Below are 16,183 nucleotides of genomic sequence, written 5' to 3'. Positions count from 1 at the left end.
GAAGAGTCATGCCCTCTTTCAAGGGGAGATCATTAAGAAGTAATGAAAATTTGATGGGGTCTTTAACAATCTTCTCAAGAATCACTGGGCCAGAAAAGAAGAAACTTCTATGAAAGCTTCCTGACGATGTGTAGATTCAAGTTTGTGCAAATCATTGGAATCCAGGGAATAGGATACTGCCACAATAGGGGTCAAAGATTTACATATTAAGAAAACATGGGGAAAATTTTTAAAAATTTTCTTTTCAAGAAAAGCAGGGCCATGATTTGTCTTATTAATATCTAAGAATTCATAGGTAGTGCAGATTCTTTGTTCATGTTTTGATTTTCAGGGATAGGGTGTGATTACAATAGGGGATCAAAGTTTTACATAGAGGAATGTATAATGGTCGAAGCAGCCATCACTATACACTAATGTTGTATTATTTTGTATCATGGACAATTAATGTTCATTGAAAATTTACTGACACTTTACACTTAGAAGTAAAAGTACACGAAACTTTACCTGACACTTAACACAAATAATGATAGTGTAAAGTGTACATGGAATTTTGTAGTGACACTGGTAATTTTCTGGGTAATTTGGAAATACAAAAGATTGAATGAACAGGTACATTGACAAAGAACTATATGCAGTAAAAGCATATTTTTGCCCTCATTAAAGCCAAATTTTGAAAATCTCTAGAAATGTATGCAATTGTGTATCTTGTATGAAAAATCTTAATTGACAAAAATTATTTTAGTATGGAAGTAGATTATAGGCAATATTTATTTCTGTGACGTCACAAACTATTTGGATTTTCCATTATTTTCAAGAAAGAGGACAAAATGGACAAAATTTGTTCAATTTTGAGTGTAGAATTTACTGAGCACAAGCTTGCCCCAGAATAATATTCCCATATTTCATTGATATTATAATTCTACACAGTATATCAAAAGATCAAGCTGAGGCAGACCTGCACTTCATGACTTTTAATCAAAATGTCAACGTAAATTACACTTTTTTTTCCTCTTAAAATTATTGAAATTTGGAATTTACATCATCTTTTTGACATCATATCTAACATATGGCATCATTGCTGATGAAAATAGGTAATGTTTTCAAGTCTGCTGATACCCCCCTGGTTTAGAACATAATTATAGATTTCTCCATCAAAGTTTAATATTGGGAGCAGAGAATATAGTCCTTTATTATTCATGGGGATGTATATTTATGGGTTGGCTGCCCCAGAAATTCCACAAACATCAGTTCCCTTTTAACAATATCGATTCCACAGAATATGAAAAAATCTTTAAAAATCTTTTTCTCAAGAAAGGACTATGATTAGCTTTATTAAAATTTGCAAGCATCCTCATGTCGTTCAGGGTCAGATATATTCAAATCATTACCCCACAGGGTAGGGTGGGGTCGTGATAAGGGATCAAATTTTACGTTAGAATATATAAGAAAATCATGTTCTCAAGAACAGCTGTGCAATGATAATTGATATATTAAATATGTAAGCATCCTCATGTAGTACAGATTCAATTTTGTTCCTTTTGCTCCTTTGCTCCTTTTGAACTTAGAAGTTTGGCCTAAACATACTATTTTGTGCAACTTGTGTGAAATGGTTTAACACATGCATTATGATTTTAAATGATGAAGACGTTTGGAATATTTTATTCAGTGCACCTTCAGATATTACAAACAGATCTGATTCTGATGTGACAAACATCTGAAAAAGAGATATAATAATATCTGTTGTGTTTGATGCAAAGCATTGCCATTCATTATGTGTAGCATTGTCAAGCAATGTAGGAGCATGGGGTTTGTGAGCTTGCTCTTTTTTCTTTCATTACAAAAGATATGGCTCTTAGACAATGAAAATTTCTATTTCACTGTTTTTTTTTTCTTTTTTTTTCTTTTTTCTGTGCTATTAGATAATGATATTTGGTTTGTCTCTTGATAATGATGACTTACAGATTAAACATGAGTTTCTTGTTGAATTACCCATTTTTACCAAAGTATTGCCCTTAGAATTTGACAATTTCACTATTTTTGGGTTTTTTTAAAACATATATTGTTTTCCTTGTGAATTAGGGCTTAAATCAGGTACATGTACCAAATTTTAATGCATGTATAAAAGAAAATAATTCTTTAAAAAGTGTTCTCCAGAACAGTAACTCCTTGTTATTCATATTGATATTGAAGCGTTGCCTATGATATGGGATCATGATCCCTTGAGGCTAGGGTGAGGCCACAATATAGGGTCAAAATTTTTGAAGTGATTAAGGAGGGGGGAAATTGTCTGAAGAACAGCTAGACTCAGATGAGCATTGTGGCCCTAGGGCCTCCTGTTTATGTGTGTAAGGAACATCAAAGATTTCCGCTATGTCATTAAAATTGTGATATATTTTTATTCATCGTATTTATTTCTTATTTTCACAGTTAAGATGGAATGCCTGCTATGCTGTCAGTAACATGTTCAAAAATACATTACTAAATTTTGGAGGAGCCCCATGGACAGTGAGTTTGATAACTTTTCTAGTTCACCTGTACAGTCAAGGAGAACTTATTTTTCTATCTTCCCCCCCCCCCCCCCCATTGCTGGCATCCCAGGTTAATTTTTGAAGTAGATCCTTTTCTTAATTTATTAGAAGCATATAGGCATAGTGCATTTAGGGATGCTTACTACTCTTGCTTTGAACATGGATGCTGCATTTGACCTGTATGTTTTTGAACGAGTGACAAGGTTTAAGTTTTTGGCAAATGTCCATTCCCAACTAATTACATGAATAAGTTCTACATGAACCATACTTGCATGGATGATTCACCTGGGGATGTACACCACCAGGAATGCTTTGCATGCTGCATCTAATCAATATTTTCCAGATTACTGACCAGGTCAGTTATTTGAGAAGGTCCATTCCATCTGAAGATACACACAGCCTGAATTTCTCCAAATAGACATATTTATTATACCCCCGCTCCGAAGGAGAGGGGGTATACTGTTTTACCCTTGTGTGTCTGTCTGTCTGTGTGTCCGTGTGTCTGTGTGTCTGTCCGTAACAAATTTTCGTCACAGTTTTCTCAGCAACTACTCATCACAGATGCTTGAAATTTTAGCACAATCTTTGTTTAGGCATGCCATATGGTCGGATTCATTTTTGTTCAAATCCGATGTCAACTTCCTGTTTATCCGTGCGTCTGTCCGTACCATACATAACACAAATTTTGGTCGCAGTTTTCTCAGCAACTACTCATCACAGATGCTTGAAATTTTAGCACAATCTATGTTTAGGCATGCCATATGATCGGATTCATTTTTGTTCAAATCTGATGTCAACTTCCTGTTTATCCGTGCATCTGTCCGTACCATACATAACACAAATTTTGGTCGCAGTTTTCTCAGCAACTACTCACCACATATGCTTGAAATTTTAGCACAATCTTTGTTTAGGCATGCCATATGGTCGGATTCATTTTTGTTCAAATCCGATGTCAACTTCCTGTTTATCCGTGCATCTGTCCATACCATACATAACACAAATTTTGGTCTCAGTTTTCTCAGCAACTACACAGCGCAGATGCTTGAAATTTTAGCACAATCTTTGTTTAGGCATGCCATATGGTCAGATTCATTTTTGTTTGAATCCGATGTCATTTTCCTGTTTATCCGTGCGTCTGTCCATACCAAATTTCCGTCGCATATTTCTCAGCAACTACACAGTGAAGATGCTTGAAATTTTAGCACAGTCTTTGTTTAGGCATGCCAAATGGTGGGATTTCATTTTATATGAATTAGATATTAACTTCCTGTTTATCCGTGCGTCTGTCCATTGCAAATTTTTTGTTGCAGTTTTCTCAGCAACTACTCATTACAGATTCTTGAAATTTTAGCACACTCTTTGTTTAGGCAGGCCATATGGTGGGATTCATTTTTGTTTAAATCTGACATCAACTTCCTGTTTAACCGTGCATCTGTCTGTACCAAATTTCCGTCACAGTTTTCTCTGCAACTACTCAGCGAAGATGCTTGAAATTTTAGCACAATCTTTGTTTAGGCATGCCAGATGGTGGGATTCATTTTTGTATGAATTCGATGTCAACATGAGAGGGTAACCGTATATTCACATCAGAGCGGGGGTATTACTAGTGAGCATTTGCTCACAGACTTCTTGTTCTTTCAAAATAAAACTACTGACAAGAACTGCTGGGACAAGGATATAGGGGTTTTTCATTAGAATATCATAACTACAAATTTGTTTCCAATACTTGTTTTAGAAATCTGTTATATGCTTACTTCATATTTCTGATTTGAAAAAAAATAAAATTAACTTTAAATGTTTTAAAATTTGCTGCATACTCATCACTTGAGTGTGGGACAAGATAAAAATGCTGACTTGGACACTTTGGGCACCCACAGGAATTAATTCTGGCAAAAAAAATATCAGTTTTTTTTTCACAATCATAATAAGTTTCAGTAACTACCAGGTATGTAATCTATAAACAAAGCAAAAACCAGTTTGTCAGTGAATTGTCAACATAGCAGAAGGGCACATATCTGCCCTCTTTGGATTTTATAAATGAGTTCTCACTTCATTAGGTGTTTGTTCTTTCTATCCTTCAAGTAGTCCAGCCTATAGTGTAATCTTCAAATGTTCTGATGGGCTGTGTTCGAGCATTTCTACAATATCGCAGTTTGCAATGTGGAAGTTCTTTCAATTCAGTCAAATTTTTTTTACTTTTTTTCTGTCCATTTTGTTATTTTATTTATCTTGTGATTTATGATCACAGTAGTTAGTAATTGAAAAAAAATCCCATTGCATTGTTAGATCAGGTCGGATGTAGTGACCATGGCCATACTATGGTACTTATATTATTCCAACACAAGTGGAGAAGGGTGATAGTTTATAACCTTTTGTGATAGCTTTAATCTGTTTCTATTAGTTTGTATAAATTGCCAGATAGAAAATCTCTCTTTTCATTTTGGAAGCTTCTGATTGGATTTTGTTTTCTCCCAAATGTATCTTGTCAGTTGTACTGTTCACTGAATGAGAGAAAAATATTGCCGTTGATGTATACAGTGGAGCTTTGTTAATCCAGAAGCTTGTATTCCTGAGCAAATTGTCTGGATTAAGGGTCCAAAATACTGAAACGTACTTGGTATATATAAATATAATTGTTCCTCACACATTTTGTTTGAAAGGTAAAATATCCAGATTATTGCATCCGGATGAATGAGGCTCCACTGTAATTGCCTCATTCTTTCAACTTTTGTGAAAAGTAACTGTTAAACAAAGTACATGTACATTCTTGTACAGTACCTAGAAATAGGTTATTAATTCTTAAAAATTATTCTAATTTCAGCAAGATTTGATGGTAACATTGTGTGCTGTTGTTAAAGATTGTAAGAACTTCAAGGTGCGAATTAATGCAGCATTGGCTCTGGGATCTCCATCCGAGAGGGGTCACTATGGTGACTGCCAGTTGTTTTCTTTTGTTTGGGAAAGTCTTGTTATTGCCTTGGAAACTTCAGAAGATATCACCGACTTTGCCGAATTTAAATACAGAAATAATCTAAACAATCAGGTATCTGAACCTTTATTAAGACTCATCTACTTGCATAGCAGAAGATCCATTTATGTTTTTGAGATCAAAGATCAAGGCACATATTGTTGTTGATCTGTCTGTCTCTTTTTGCAATTTTAGGGCTATACCAGTAAATATCAGAAATAGGTGGAACACCATTTAATTTTTTTTCTTTTGGTGAGGGGTTGTTTATTTTTATATTCTCAAGGGTGGGGGAAGATGATTTAATTTCTTACTGTTGGGAGGGGGAGGCTCTTTGCTGTTCCAAGCTACCAAGTTTACTAAAATGAAACTTCTTTAAATACTCTAGATGCAAGATTATACAAATTTTGGCCCCATGGGTAATGTGGGGCCACAATAGGGGATCAAAGTTTAACATGGCAATATATGGTGAAAATGTTTAGAAAATTATTCTCAAGTTCAGCAGGGCCATTATTAGTGACATTAATATGTAAGCATCCTCAGGAAGAGCAGATTCAAGTTTGTTCCAATCATGACCCCTGGGGTTTGGGTGGGCCACGATAGTGGATCAAAGTTATACATAGGAATATATAGAAAATATCTTTAAAGATCTTCTCCTCAAGAGCAGTAAAGCCATTTTCAGTCATTTTAAATGGAAGCTCTCTCAGTTAGTGTAGATTCAAGCTAGTTCAAATCATGACCCTTGGGATTAGAATGGGGCCCCAATAGAAGATCAAACTTGTTCATAGGAATATGTAGGAAAAAATCTGTAAAAATCTTTTATATCCATAATTAGTCATAAAAATGTGGAAGCATCTTCAGTTAGTGTAGATTCAAGATTATTCATATCATGCACCCTCTCCTGCCCCTCCAGGGGTTTTTCAATACTGAACTAATTTCTGCTTTTCTTTAACCAAAGTGCTCAGGTGAGCGATGTGACCCATGGGCTTCTTGTGTTATTTACAGTGAAAATAACAAGTCTGTGAAAATTTCACTTTAGAATCCAAGGGACTAATTGTAGTATTTTTATACTGTTGAAAATTAATATTAATAAATAATAAGTTACACAAAGTTTAGCTTATCTTGTTTAGAAGGTATTCTATCTTTATTACTATTTGCCTTACAAATTACACATATGCAACTTGTTTTGCAGATTTGTACTTCCATTTTACATCTAGTGACCCTGCTACAAGCCATTGACCTTGACATCTTGCATCACCTACTTTTAGAAAGATCTGAGGTGATATCGGTTCATTTTGACAGATTCAGAACAAGTCCTCAAGACAGCAACTCCACTCTAGGTAACTCAGAATAAGATATTTTTAAACATAAAGTGAGAAAGGAACACTCCTTTATAAATGCTTATCTGACCTATAGGACCGGGATTGGTTTTATTCTTTACAAAAAGCTTGTCAATTTTCTTTCCTGTCAATGACTTTAGGCTACATACATATACTAATTTGTTTCTCATAAATCTTTTCAGTATATATAGATTACAGGAACCTTTTCATAGATATTAACTATGAAGCATGATAATGTCAACATATTTTGAGTTTTTTATCTAGAAATATTTGACATTTTTGTTTTTACTTTTCATTGTGCATAATGGTAATGTCTATAAACTAAATTCTATTCTTGATACTAGTATGTGTTTATTTTACAACACAATTCCATGGATATAATTTTAAAACTTCCTATTAATGTATGCAAATTATATAAATGAAATCCAAAGAAGAGTAGATACTGATATATAACCCTTCTGTTTCAAAACTTGAGATCTAAGTATAGAACATTGACTCAGTACAAAAGTACATGTATGTAATTCTAAATATATTAAGCTCAAATAATTTAAGCAATACAAAACATATTTCCCAGCACAATAACCCAGACAAGCACAAGTAGTGCAGATGAGTAAAACAACATGATTAAATTCTAAGGAATATATTATGCAGTAGAAATCCATGGCAGTTCATTTCAGGGGAGAATACCAGTATCGAATAACAAAGAGTGAATAATTCTAGTCCTCAAAGAAATTGAGCTATACTGAGGTATAGTTCCGCTTGACTGTCTTTTAGTTTTAGCTACAATGGAATTTACGATTTGCTCTCTCTTTAGTGTCTTTTATATCATTTACATAAAGAAACAATAATCAAAGCCCTCAATTCTTTTTTTCTTTCTTTTCTTTTCAAACTTTGAGATATCCGAGGAATCAAGATAACAGGGTAAAAACATAAAAAAAAAAGTGGTTGGGACTGCCGGGCAGATCACTGTGACATATCCCTGATATCAAAGTTCCACTGTAGTCTGAAATACAGTGGAATCATGTTGCTCGTCATTTTGACACATAATAATTAATGTTGAATTTGATGTTAAATGTTTAATTGAAATTGTAAGAGTTATCTCCTTCACTTTATTGTACATCTTTAATACCGTAACAGTGAAATGACAGCAAGAACAAAACAAGTGGACTGTACATCAACAGTTCTTTTCAACAAAAGAAAAATAAAAGCAAGTAGTCTTAATTGACGAATGATGCTTATCATGAAATTAAGAGAAAATCAATTCCTTGTGTTTATTTAGATATCTACTGTATACAGTCCTTGTGTATATTTAGAAATCTACAGAACTATTGATTCTTCACAATGTAACTTGTTTTAAAAAAGTTAAAATGGCCATTTAATGCAGGATAGAGATGCAATTTAATGTTGTGACTGCTTTCTGCATTAGACACATGACCTTCAAGTAGATGGAAATAATATGCATTTCTCAATTAAGAAGAATTAAAATTAATGACTGCTTGATGGAGGTTACCATATATAGCAAGTTTGACTGTATTTTTATCTTGTCATATACAGTCAAACCTTGTTATCTTGAACTCAATAGGACCAAGTTTAAACTTTGAGATATCCAAGGAATCAAGATAATAGGGTAAAAACATTAAAAAAAAAGTGGTTGGGACTGTCAGATCACTTTGACATATCCCTGATATCAAAGTTCCACTGTAGTCTGAAATACAAGGAACTACGGACCTCCCACTTAAAATATTAACTATATAAAAGTAGTGATACATGTACTTTAAGAATATCATCTGTAAAAGGAATTTTAAATATGAAATACAGTAGTGTATGTTATTTATCTTCCACAGAATCAGATTTGATAGAGGCCAAAGACCATTTATTGACTCTGTTATCTGGTCACCTGACTGAAGGTCAGAAGTCAGCTTTGTTTCTTCTGCAGCAACTTTGTAGAATTGATGGTAAGATTTTCTTTTTTAATTTTACTTGTGTACAATACTTTGCTTGGTAAAATAATCTTAGATATTAAAAACATGTAACTATGTATCTGGTATGTCTGACTTGTTTAGGACTGCAGGACTCCTGCCCAAAACATTGGTCATAAATTAGAGAAAAAAAAATTCAGACAAAAAAAATAAGTTGAGACTCCATTAAAAGGCATGATGGATGTTAAGCCTGCTACAGATCAATCGGACATGTACATGTATTTGAATGGTCAATAGCAAATTTGCAATATAACCTGATAATTTATTTGGAGACTTTTTATTTTGATAACAAATAAAGTTATTATACCCCTGTGAAACAAAGTTTGTGATGTGTATTGGAATCGTCTGTTTATTCAGATCTATTTTTAGCTCACCGGAGGCAGAGCTGAAAGCTCGTGAGCTTCTCTGATCACATTTTGACTGTCTGTCTGTCTGTAAACTTTTCACATTTTCGACTTCTTCTCAAGAATCACTGGGCCAATTTTGACCAAACTTGCCACAAAGCATCCTTAGGTGAAGGGGATTCAAGTTTATTCAAATAAAGGGCCTTGCCCTCTTTCAAGGGGAGATAATAAAGAATTAATGAAAATTAAGTGTCATCTTTCAAAATCTTATTCTCAAGAACCATTAGGCCAGAAAAGTATAAGCTTGTGTGAAATCATCATTACATAGTGTAGATTCATGTTTATTCAAATCATGACCCTCGAGGGAAGGGTAAGGCCACAATGGGGTATCAAATTTTTACATAGGAATATAGTCTAATTGATATGGAAGTATCTTCAGGTAGTGTAGATTCAACTTTGTTCGAATGATGACCCTCTGAGGTAGGGTGGGCCACAATGGTTTTACATTGGAATATATAGGAAAAATCTTCTCAAGAATGACAAAGCCATGTTTAGTCTTACTGATATGGAAGCATCCTCAAGTAGTGTAGATTTGTATAAATAATGACCCCTGGGGATAGGGAGGGGTACAATGGGGGATCAAATTTTTACAAAGGAATATACAGGAAAAAATCATCTGCTCAAGAACAGCAAAGTCATTTGTTATACTGATATGGAAGCATCCTCAGGTAGTTTAAAATTCATGTCCCCCCCCCCCCCCCCCCCCACTCACCCATGTTAACCTTTCAATACTGAACTGATTTGTGCTTTTTCCTAGCCAATGTGCTCAGGTGTGTGATGTGGCCCATGGGCCTCTTGTTTGTCCAAATCTTATCTCTGAATCTGAAATATTTTCTTTTTTTTCAAACTCTGTACAATGTACAAGGGTTGATCTAAAAACTAATGTCCCTACTGCTATAAAATCTTTAATAATAGGAAGTCTTCAGCTTGATTTTTTTTTTTTTTTATAAATTATTGACCCTGGGGTTGGATCAAAGTTTACATCATGCATGTATGCAGGAAAAGGAAAAAAGTTTTCGAAAAAAATTCTTCTCTAGAGCAGCAAGGCTATGTTTGTCAAATTAATACTGAAGCATTCCATGTTATGTGGATTTAAATTATAAACCTTAGTGCTAGGGTGTGGCCAAAATATGGATAGAGTCAAAATTTTCCTTTTGGAACAAAGAGGGGAAAAATCTTAAAATCTTTTTCTGGGGAACAGCAAGATCAATGTGATTCATCAGGTACATGTAAGCGCTGTGTCGATGGGCATCTTGTTCAAATTGTAGTCACCGGGGTAAGGGTAGAAGGGAACTTTTTCAAGAAAATAAATAGGAAAAAAGATTATAAAAACTTTTTCTCAAGAACAGCAGGACCATGATTATTTATATTGATATACAAGTATCCTCAAATAGTACAGATTTAGGTTTGGTTAAATGATAGCTCCTTTGGGAAAGGATATATATAAAGGATCACTATATAGGATCAAAGTTTTTCAGAGGAATGAATCAGAAAAAAATCTTTTATTAATAATCTTCTTCTCAAGAAGAACAAAGCCATTTTAGTAATACCAGTATTAATTTAAAAAAAAAATCCTTAGGAAATGGTCCACTATAGGGGATCAAAGTTTTACATAGGAATATGTGGGAAAAATTCTTTAGAAATCTCCTCAAGAATAGCAGGGTCATGATTAGTGATATCAATATACAAGCATCCTTGGGTAGTGCAGATTCAAGTTTGTTCAAAATGTGGTCTCTAGGAGGTAGAGTGAGGCCACAGTAAGTATTCAAAGCTTTACAAGGGAATAAGTAGGAAATGAATTTTATTGAAAGAATCCTTTTCAAGAATAGGAAGCATACTACAGTAAAACTGGGTTATAACGAAATCCTTGGGACCTGTGAATTTACTTTGATTTTCTTAATAATTTTCACATCATTCATAAAATTAATTTACTTCGATAAATTCTTGATATCCTAAGTTATTTGTTCACAAGTAATGAAACTAAACCAACACATTTTACATCTGGCTAATTCTTAATCCCCAGAAATATTTAGAACTTTCTTAGCAATTGTAAATCATTTACACTCATACTGCCTGATGGCAGTGGTCACTGATTAGGTGTTAGATTAATTAAATAAATCTTCTTTGACTTCCTGACATCAAAGGATGACACTTGAGTAGTCTATTGTTCAGATTACTTATTTGGCAAGTTTCTGCTTTTGGCTATTTTACATTGAGTAATTCCTTACAATTAGTTAAATATATATATATATATATATATATATATATATTGGAGAATACACAAAGTTGAGTGAGAACCAGAGTGACAGAGCTAGTGAGTTGATGTGTTAAGAACCATGCAGAGAATTAGACTAAGAAACTTTTAAGATTCTATTTCTATTTAGGCCAACTTTATCTAAATTTTAGTTAGGACTTGGACTTGCATCTTCATGTTTTTGTGTTGTTGGAATTCACTGTTACTTTAATAAACTGTCGTTGTTACCTTACAAATTTGGACTTATGTATGTGTGCAATTTTCCCCAATCCCTTGAGTTATATTCCTTAATGAACATGACCCTTGAGTTATATTCCCCAAATGAATGTGAACCGCCGAATTGTGTACCAGACACCCGAGAGCGCGGTCACAGATACATGAAGTTCTTGTAAAAATAATTTTTGGCAATCAGTGGTTCTAAAGCAAGAGTCTACAGAAAAAAATTATCATAAACTTTTTTTTTTCTTCCAGAGAATCTTAATGAAGAGGAAAGAATTCCAAAGAAGACAGCTTTTAAACAGATTTATGATTAATTTATTGCATATGTATTACATGTAGTAAGCAAGGTTCATATGTTTTGCTTTGAAGGTGTAGACATATGTGTAGTCAAGGGGTCAAATTTATGTGCCCCCCTCCCCATCTTTGAAAGTGGTGGGGGCAAAAGTATCCATGTGCAATACATATTTTTATGCCCCAGCCATAAAATGGCCGGGGCATATAGTGTTACCTGTTCCCTCATTCTGTCATCATTGACTTTCCATTCATTATCTCAGCAACAGTTGCACACATTCAACTCAAATTTGACATGGATACGTCAAAGGAATACACAGGTCAGGTTCGAATTTGGCCATGGTTCGATGATTTTTGACAGAGTAATTTCTCTTGAACTTCGGAAAAAAAGAAGACATTTTCAGTTTCTGCTCTCATTTTACTTTTCTAGGATGTAAGTATGTATTCAGTTGAAATTGCATGTGCAGGTATTTTTCCAGAAAATATAGGTCAAGTTTGTATTTAGTCATGGTCTGATGATTTTTGACAGAGTTATCCTGTTTGAACTTAGAAAAAGTAAGAAATGTTCAGTTTCCACTAACTTTTGAAGGGATGTATGTATAAGGTTGAAATTGCATATGCAGGTATTATACCAGAAAATACAGGTCAAGTTCGAATACAAATTTAAAACTAAATATGGCATTTGAAGTTTTGGCTGCCTCCAGGGGCATTTGTGGCACTATGACTCGTATAGTTTATTATAATAACTAAGAAATAAAACCAGACAGACAAAATCTAACAAGGGTTAAATAATTAAAATGGCAAGATCTAGTGTACTTAGCAAGTTCCATAATGATTAATCCACCCATGTAGGAGTTATGGCCCCTGAAATGTTAAATTCTGATGGTTCTGCCAGTTTTTGACTTATTGAAAGCTGTTGGAGTTGTACAACATAATAACAAAATCAAATGGTTATATAAAAAGTTTTTCATTAGTGTTTGATCCTAAGTGTTATTGTTATAGCCTCTGGAAATAAGTTAGTGATTTGTGTGGTATTTGGTTAGATTATTTATTTGAAAATTATATACTGAAATGCAAAAGAAACACAACAAACAGTAATCTACAAATATTTGAATTTTTTATCTAATGATTTTCAAAAATGAATACAGTAAGGTAAAACTCGATTTAAACACATCAAAGATTTGATAAAAATGTTAAATGATTATCTTTTAACTTTAGAAAGTAACACATGAATGTTAGAACTTCCCCCACCCCGGCCATTCAATTACAGCGTGCAAGACTGCCATGTGCATCAGTTGCAGCTTAATTTCTACAATGCAATAGGTTCATCAATCTCGAGATCTGAGCGAAAGAAATATTCCTTGCCTTTTTTAAATGCCTGTTTTTCAGATGATGAGATCGAATTTTCTCTAGCCAAGGGCAGTGTAGTAACCCTTGGACTTCCGGTCCAAGGACTGTCATTTATGCTAGTGATACGTAAGAGCCTGTTGAGGCATGATGTGGTGCATATTTGCATCTGCAACTCTCCATCACCTCTATTTTGAGATTTTCCAGCTAGAGCAATAGAAATAGCACTTGAGTCATTTTTAGGAAGCCTTGGCATCGCTTACGGAAAAGAAAGGAGAATTAATTTTTCGAAACATTGCTGCATTACTTATGATGAACAGATACAAATCCTTAAAACCCCATATTATTGCCAAATGTTTTGTTAAACATGCAATTTTTTATTTCTGTTAAGCGGACTCAAACTTAACTTCCGGCAACGGTATGAAAATCATTCAACCGTTAAATTACCGATATTTACAAAGTTGAAGATCTCCTTACTTTTTAGATACAAAATTATATCCTATATTTAATATTTCCCCATAAAATAGGATGTTCCATTTCTTTTGCGTTTCAGTATATGATAGATTGAAAAATGTTCAAACAGAAATGGCCAAGTAGACAAAATCTGCATACCACGGGTATTTAGAAAATTCTGTTGCTATTCCTCCAGTTTGGAATAAAAGTTTTGTAAATTTTGGTTCTTAATACAGACAAGTATTAGAGTTTTTTTATTGGCTACAGCCAGGCAAGGAATTTTGACTCCTGGGAGCCTCTTAATTTTGCTTGACATATTTTGTCACTAAGCTGGAAGACGGAATTTCCTTTGTCCCCCTACCTCTCCCTTTACTTTTATGGTCGAAGTTTTAGTGTAGAATAACTAGCAGTTCTCAAAGTGTTGAATTGTTAAATGACCATACTTAGCTCACCTAGTTTTAAGTTCAAGTAAGCTTTTCTGGTCATCCATTGTTCAGCATCTGTCTTTAAGGCTTACATATTTTTTACTTTTCTCTAGAAACGCTGGGCCAATTTAAAAAAAAAAACTTGCCATAAACATTCTTGGGTGAAGGGGATTCAGACTATTTAAAGAAGCTCTCCACTTTCTTTCAAAGGGAAATAATTAAAAAGTAGTGAAAAATTTTATGAATATCTTCTCAAGAATTATGAAACTGGTGTGTAATCTTCCTTACTAAGTTACTAGTAAGTATAGATTAAAAAGTATTCAAAACATTGGGGTAGGGTAGGGCTTCAATAGGGGATTAAAGTTTTACATGGGGATATACAAGGAAAAATCTTTTTAAAATTCTTTTTAAGAACAGCAGTACAATGAGGAGTCATATTATGATCATGTATGCATTCTCAGGTAATTCAGATTCAAAACCCTTTAAAACATTTCCCCTGTGGATAGGATGAAACCATAAGATGGGATCAAGATTTACACTGGCATGTCTTGGAAATAAAAAAAAAATGTATTTGCAAAGCCATATGTAATCATGGTAATATTTAAATATTTCCAAGTTGTGTGGATTTTTTAAAAAAATTATATACCTGGGGGTTAGGATGGGGTCAAAATCAGGGGTCAAATTTTGTATAATGCATGTATAAATCTCTCTTTGACAGCAAGGTCTTTTAAGTTATATTGATATTAAAACATCCCTGTGTTGTGTGGATCAAATTTGGTTAAGTCCTTACCCCTTGTAGCTAGGGTGGGGTCAAATATTTCATGGGAAAAAGTAGGGAAACAATTCAAAACTTTTATAAAAACTGAAGAACAAGAGCTAAGGTTACTCTGGAGAGCATTGTGGCCCATAGGCTTTTGTTTCTTGTTTGTCAAAGATTTTGTCCCCAAAACTTGGATACATGTACACATTTACTAAGACAGCCCCCAACCCCACTTTCAAGTTGGTGACTACACCTTTAATGTTTGTAAGCAATTCTGCTAAACAAATTTGATGAACTGTGATAATGTACAGTTACATGTGTACAATGTAGATAAGTCTTTGATTAATGTAAATGCCATGTAAATATTGCTTTGAATTAAAGTATGTGAATGTTACACTTCGTGCATATTTTTCTTATTTGAATCTCTAAATTGTGATGAAATACTGGCATGTGCCTGTACGCCCTAACATCCATAATAAATAGAAACATTTTATCAAAAAGACTTTTGCCGATTACAATTCATTACCGCTACGTATTGAATCTACCAGCAATGACACAGAACACGAGTTTTCTTCAAAATAGTTCATCCACAATGCAGTAACTTGGAATTTGGACCTGAGTTCTAATCAATATAATCATTAAGTCTGTAATCGAAATAAAATAATTATTATTTAGCGTCAGTTGAAAGTGCTACTATTGAGAAGTTTGTTAAAAATCGCAGCAATGCAGGATTTGTGATTAATATTTTCTGAAATGTTTTAATATATAAAATAGATTTTAATTATTAAACAAAAAATAAAAAACATCCTGCTCAAAACCCTCTTTCACCTTCCCATGGTGAGCAGGGGAACAGCTCCTATGCATGTACATGTTGTACTTTAAATCAATCTGTACATGCATAAGCCACTGGCTATGAAAGAGGCAATGTGGCGGTAATGTATACACTGTACTTTTTAGGTCACCTGAGTCACTCAGGTGACCTATTGCTATCTGTTTTTGTCTGTCGTCGTACGTCGTTCGTCGTCAATCGGTCGTAAACTTTTGAACATTTTTAGCTTCTTCTCTGGAACCACTGAACCAATTTCAACCAATTTTGGCATATAGCATCTATGGGTGAAGGGGAGTAAAAATTGTCAAATTCATGGCCCCTGCCCCCCTGGGGCCTGAGGGGTGGGGCTAAAACCATCAAAATTAATACAATCTTTAAAAATCTTCTTC

At 33.9% G+C, this 16,183-nt stretch overlaps 1 protein-coding gene across 1 annotated transcript in view; it reads left to right on the top strand.

Annotated features, from left to right (window-relative positions):
• The window catches only part of LOC133172492 (HEAT repeat-containing protein 6-like), a 41,363-nt gene extending 26,004 nt beyond the window's left edge, over positions 1-15,359 (top strand). The window contains exons 20-24 of the mRNA XM_061307381.1: positions 2,428-2,505; positions 5,350-5,571; positions 6,686-6,833; positions 8,678-8,788; positions 11,942-15,359. Coding sequence (XP_061163365.1) covers positions 2,428-2,505; positions 5,350-5,571; positions 6,686-6,833; positions 8,678-8,788; positions 11,942-12,003 — 621 coding nt within the window. The 3' untranslated portion in view covers positions 12,004-15,359. The remainder of the gene's footprint in view (positions 1-2,427; positions 2,506-5,349; positions 5,572-6,685; positions 6,834-8,677; positions 8,789-11,941) is intronic.
• The last annotated feature ends 824 nt before the right edge of the window (positions 15,360-16,183 follow it).

Source organism: Saccostrea echinata, unplaced genomic scaffold, assembly GCF_033153115.1.
Source record: "Saccostrea echinata isolate AGI-Se365-2 ecotype Australia unplaced genomic scaffold, CSIRO_AGI_Sech_v1 ptg000054l, whole genome shotgun sequence".
NCBI lineage: Eukaryota > Metazoa > Mollusca > Bivalvia > Ostreida > Ostreidae > Saccostrea > Saccostrea echinata.
Note: the sequence above shows the minus strand (reverse complement) of the source record. Positions and strands in the feature narration are given on the sequence as shown.